The sequence below is a fragment of the Falco biarmicus genome, chromosome 4, assembly GCF_023638135.1.
Source record: "Falco biarmicus isolate bFalBia1 chromosome 4, bFalBia1.pri, whole genome shotgun sequence".
Lineage (NCBI taxonomy): Eukaryota > Metazoa > Chordata > Aves > Falconiformes > Falconidae > Falco > Falco biarmicus.
In genome coordinates this window covers 66,387,722-66,393,744 of record NC_079291.1, presented here as the reverse complement: position 1 = coordinate 66,393,744, position 6,023 = coordinate 66,387,722, and the positions used below count along the sequence as shown (strand labels likewise).

General features: G+C 44.7%; 1 protein-coding gene across 2 annotated transcripts in view; it reads left to right on the top strand.

Moving 5' to 3' along the window:
* Positions 1 to 725: 725 nt before the first annotated feature.
* The window catches only part of SBNO2 (strawberry notch homolog 2), a 50,759-nt gene continuing 45,461 nt past the window's right edge, over positions 726 to 6,023 (top strand). For both annotated transcript variants that reach the window (XM_056335966.1, XM_056335969.1), the window contains exon 1: positions 726 to 886. In XM_056335966.1, coding sequence (XP_056191941.1) covers positions 726 to 886 — 161 coding nt within the window. The remainder of the gene's footprint in view (positions 887 to 6,023) is intronic.

Genomic DNA, 6,023 nt, shown 5'->3' with positions numbered 1-6,023 from the left:
AAAGAGTTTACGCAGAACTGCAGACTCTCTTCCTACCCAGGTTGTCTCCCCGAGCCAAGGCTTAATCTGTTGCTGGGTCCAGCTGTGCCTTTTTTGAGAGTGGCAGAGATGTATTCATTGGTTGTATTTGTCCTGATACAGCTGCTAAAACAAGACCAAGTACTTGATGCATTTGTTCTCAACAGGGCAAAAAGCAAACCTCTATCCTAACATAGCGTGTTCCTGCAGTTTTCTATTTATAACTTGTTTGAGTTTTGTCACATATAGGAAACGAGAGTTTAAAAAGAGGCCTGTTTCCCCCAAGTGCATGTTGCTTCAAGCATGAAGTATCATTCCTCTGAACACAAAAAAAGGACAGATGAAAGACTGATCTGTAGCTGAGTAATGAGATACCGTATTCTTTCCATGATTGTATTGGTACGTGCTGAGCTGAAAGCTTCCTGTTAATGCTGGGAGACTGTTTAGGAGGTAGGAAGGCGAAAAGAAGAGAGTGTTTTGGGGTGTTTAACTATGCAACCCAATTTCAAGTTAGTGGGTTGGTGCTCGCTTTCTGCAGAGACTGAGGTTAAAGGGCTCAGAAAGGGGACTGACCCTATTGCCCTTCTGGGATGGTAAACAGGAAAGTAGGGTTCAAAAGCTGAAACTGGAGTGTAGCACTTGATTTTTCCTGCTATGAGAGATGAAGATCCACCTCTGCTTACGGAAAGCACCAAGGGAGAGAAATCATGCGCCTGGCCTCAGATCTGCAGCTGCAGGTAATTGTGCCAGACCTCGGCTGCTGTAACTGTTCTGGTTTCTCCTTTCAGAATTCCATGCTGGTTGCCGACTCATGGAGTAGCTGCTACCCTGCCTCTTTCCCAACCTCATCCTTCCCAAGTGAAAACCAGTGAGTGCTGTTCTCCTTTGTATAATTCCCCTCTGCTCTTGCACACCCTTGTGATTCAACCGTTTTTCTCTACTGCTTTCCTTGTTTATTTATTTCACTAACTGATGGGGAAATAATTGCATCATGCACTGATCTTGTGGCATTTCATAAACTGCTACATCTTGGAAAAAGGGGCAAACAGCTTTTTTTTTTTTCTTTTTTTTCCCCTCTTTTTTTCTTTTTTTTTAAATATGAGAAAAAACTTTGATTTCTGGTAAACCTGGAGGCTGCTACGAGGAACAGCCTTGTTTTAACCTGGGTTTTTTATGCTAATGGAGTTCTTAAAAACACCCCATTAGCACAGTCTAGCTGAGCAAATGCGTCATGCAATCTCTAGCTTTATACAGACGGTGCAGACAAGGGAGAAGGTATTACTGGTACCAGGTGGCAGAGGGGTGAGGTTAAAATCTTTTGCCATGTAGGTGACTGGAAGCTGACTAAATATTACCAGCTCACGTCTATATTGAAAAAACAGCCCCTGACTGCAACCCAGAGGTCATCAAGAGTCATGATGTTTTCCTCTGGTTGTAGCTGATGTTCTTCACTGATAACCTTGTCCCACAAGGTGTGAGGTGATGAGTATGAGCTTGTGTGAGGAAATTCAAAGCTGTCTAGTGCACAGCACAGTTTAGTGTCGTGAAGTGTAGCTGTGATGGGTTTTCAGAAACATTCGCGTAGCAGCAGTGGCCCCGTCTGATGGGGAAGACATCAGCCATGTGCTTTCTAGAATCAGTGCAAAAACTTTCCTAGATTACATGCTCAAAATAGCATTTTTTGGGGATCTTTGCATAACAGTAAACACTGTTCTTCCTTCTCCCTTTTATGATGAACCTCCATCCTGGGTCCGAAGGTAGAATGTGACAGGAGATGTTTGGGACAACATAAAGTGGCCTTGTGCCACCACTGAGTGACTTGGGTTGGTACTGTTGGGACTGGGAGATGCTGATTGTTGGGAAGAAGGTGTGAAGGCTGCTCGACAGCTGCTTTGGTCTCTGTGAATACAGGGAGTGGCACAGATATACAGGATGTTTTTTTATTTAGGTCAGAGGTGGGGGGGGAAAGAGAAATAAAAGAAACGGAACGTGATAGCATGAGCTAATAACTGAGTTCCCGGTGCTTGGGGATTTAGTTTAACCTCCTTCCTAAAGGGATTTTTGCACCTTCGTGGAAAAGCAGAGATCCATCCTCATGAGTGTCTTTAAGTTCCAGCCTGAGAATCGGCTCCTCTCTTTGGAGGGATGAGACACATGTTGTTTCTGTATTAGTTCTCCTTGCTTCTGGTGAGCCTGGTCCACCTCAGCCTGCAGAGTGAGCCAGCTGGTGATGATGGGGTGCATGGAATAGGGCAGTTCTTGATGTAAGATTACCAAGAAGCTGTCCCACAGGTGCTGAATGGAGCTCTGCCTTGCTAGTTACTCCCCAAAGTGAGAATTTGAGAGGAGTTATCAGACAAGTTCAGTATCTTTGCTCTTAGCTAGCCTGTCTGTGATTGGAAGAGGGTGTACTTTTTGAGCATGATTCCTGTAAATTACACTTTGTGAATCCTCAAGAGAGCTATAACAGAATTTCTGTTTTGCTGTATTGAACCACAAGATTAGATTGTGTTTATCTGTTGTGTTGGGTGTTTTTTCTTTGACCATTTGTTCTGGTTTTGCCCCTCACTTTCTTCCTGCTTAATGCTGCTCATGTCAACTCTGCTGGAAGCGTTACAGCCTTGATCCTGCAAAGACATGCCTGCATTTACAAATGTAAACTTGTTGACTTTGCTATAGTTACTTTTGGAAATGAGGCTCATTGTTGTAATTATTTGCTAGAGAATGATGTAGCCAAGGCTGCACCTTTAGCATCCTGTTTTTCATATCCTGATAACCGTAAAAATTACCTTTCAGGTGCAACTTGCATGTGTATTTAAAAAAAAAAAATCTGTCCTTTTTTATTTGAAAACTACAGCTGAATCTTTTTTAGGTGGATTTACGGTGTTCTAGGTAGGAATCCTGGAAAGGATGGAAACCTTGAAAAAATGGGATTTTAAAGGGTGTTGTAATTATAGCCCATGTTGTAAAATAGAAAAATGCAGGTGGCGTTAGAGTTAGGACAAGTTCCTTTTCAAAACCATTGCAGAAGAAATCTCATTTGCAAGTATCTGTGGCTTATTCTCATAGCAACAGCTTTGTCCTGAAGCAGGTTTTTCCCGTTTCTTTTCTTTTCAGTAGTTAACTTTCATGCCAGAGAATTTCTTTAAAAGATACCCAAGCTTGCCTCTTTGTTTCAGATTCTCTTAACCTGAAAAATGTAAACAGTGTATTAAACCTTGCTGAAAGAACAAATAAGATTCAGGTCCCCTGTAGGGAAGAGTTGCAGCTCAGTTCATTTCTAAGGCAATTATCCCTGAGGAGCTGGGCTTCCTTTGCAGCTGTAGGCTCAACACGTTCCTTGCTCCGGGGAAATCTGGGTCAGTCCAGTTGTGTTGTTGGAAGTGATGTCACATATCTGCAAAAAAGTATTTCTCAAAACCTGGAGCAAAGCTTTTTTCCCCCAGTTTCCAAAACACACAACCCCCTTTTCTTGCTGTTTTTAGGCTCTTTCCCACTTTGCCACCTATGTATGGAGTATTGCTTGCTAAAACAGTAAAACAGGCTTTGAAAAACATGAATTGGTCTAGTGATAGGGAAGAAGAGTACCCGGCTGATCCTGAGGCAGCCTGTGACCTTGGCAGCTCATCTCTGCACATCTGCCAGCCTGAGATGTGGAATTTGCATCTCTGAATGGATGTAACAGAGCATAAAGCTTGGCCAAAATACACATGGGAGGACCCCAGTGAAGTTGCAGCGTGGCCCCAGAAGGGCTTCAGGTGCATGGATGAGCCAGCTGGTATGAAGCGTGCGAGGTAGGCACAATATCACAGTAGCCTAGCAAGCTTGAACTGACAAAGTATGCTGACCCTTCTCCTGGGAGGGATGCGCTCACCTCTGAGCTGTAGATTCCTGGAAGAGCCCAGCCACAGTGTGTTCCTCTGGGTCCTGCTGTTGAAAGTCTTGAGCTTCAGGAAAAACTGAAGGCAATGATCAATTTCTTGACAAAAGAAAAAACCCAAATGAAAACAACCCAACAAAAAAAATCCCGCCCCCCCCCCCCCCCCCCCCAAGATTCTTTGGGAGTTTGTGAAATATCCTACCCTGGGACCCTCCGGCTGGATTGACATCAAATGGTTTGGGTCATCAGCTGTCGGCTCAGGTTTGCCTTGTGCCAAGCTGTTCCACTGCTGCCCTTTAGAGTGGGTGGCAGCAAGAGACACAGTCTTGCTCCTCAGAGGAATTTTCCAAGCTTGATGTAACCCAAAGGTGTTCCCCACCCAGCTCATATCGTGTGTGTCCCCACCCCGAGGAGCTGGGGGTGAAAGAATTTCTGTGGGCCAGCTGCTTTATTCCTTAAAGAAGGGTAGAAAACCTCTCTGTGGTAAAACTGTTGGTGCTTGTTGGGTTCTGAATGTTGCACACCTTCATGGGCTAGTTAGATTTCTAAATATTCTTTTTTTTTTTTTTCATAGCTGAATTTTTGGGCTGGGCTTTATTGGTTTGTTTTGCTTGTGGGGCAGGGAGCAGGTGCTTATTTTTCTTCACCGGTACCTGTTGAAGGACTGTACTGGGTCAGGACATGCAACCTCCTCTTCACGCAGCAAAAAGCTGATTTCTTCAGACCACGCTCTTCAGCCAGATCCCCTCCTTCCCTTTTTTGAGACAAGAGTTCAAACACAAGTGGGAGACCAGTGTTCCTTCCCTTTTGTCCGTGTGGTTTCACTGGGAGTGACTACCTTTCCACAAGGCAAGGTGGTGCTGGTGGTGGCAGGATTCGGGGAGCATTCCTCTTTGGGGGGGCTGGCTGGTGCCAGTGCAGCCTCTTCTGCCTGAAGAGCACAGTGCTTCTCTGGAATCAGCTTTACCTTGTGCAGAACAGTGTCTTTAAGAACTTACAACTAAATGCATTTAGTTGTTGGGGTTAAAAAAAGTCTGGTTTTATTCAGCAAGATCAGCACTGGGTTTTCTGCAGCCGAAAAGTAAAATGAGATAACTCCAAACTCCCTAGCATTTGTTCCCTAGCCTAGACGCTGGTCTTGGCACCGAAGAGATGAGTTTCCCTGACTAAATAATAAGTGTATGTGTTATTAGAGGTTAGTGATTGATGTAGGGCCTCAATTGCTTCAGGAGCCAACCTCAATGGGGAGAGTGATCCTGTCCTGAAAGGAGCTGGTGTAGCGTTTGCCCGTAGTCATCGGATGGACCTTGGTTGTGCATGTCCCTGACTGTCCTCCAAGTTTAATCAGAGGGATTTTGGCTCTGGGATGGGCCAGGTTAGCTGTAGTCTGGCTCTTTGTGGGCAAGTTGAGTGTCTCCATGACAGGACACGGCTCGCAGTGTCGGAGCTGACAAATGCAGGTGGTGTTTTCTATTGCCCAGGACACCAGGTTCCTCCTTTAGTGCTGCAGCTCAAAGTCAGATCTTATGATAGGAGTGTGAATGGGCAGTAAATCCAGTGTGATTAAAGCCAGTATCAGTTTCCTTTCTAAAATGATGATGACTTACCCAGTGAACATCCTCTGCCTCTGAGGGGAGGCGGTTGACCCAGAGTAGCTTCCATGGAGCAGTTCACCAGTAACTAAATCTGGAGAATGTAAGCAGGTACATACAGGGCCATCTTGCTACAAGGCTGTTTTCACATCTTTGCTTTGGCAGTACAGCAAGGTTCATGTACTTGATTCTTCCAGTTAACACTTACTATTACACCCTCCCCCCCAGTTTAATTCAAGGTAACTTGTCAGTGTCTTTACGCCAGCTCTTCAAATGAGAGAGAAGATCTTTAAGGTCCTATTCAAAGAAGGGTAAAGCACAGCACCAAAGGTACTGAAATCTGGAGTTTGACAAATGCTGCATACTCAGCGGCTTTCCTAAGAGGATCTTGAAGCAGTGCACTGAGTTTTGCTATCGGCTCTTATTTCAGATGGCAAGAAAAAAATGCGTCTTGTGTTCACAGATTTGAAAACCAAGGTTAAGAAGGGAAGCAAAATAACATACCAGGGCTGGTCATTCCACAGCAGTTCAGG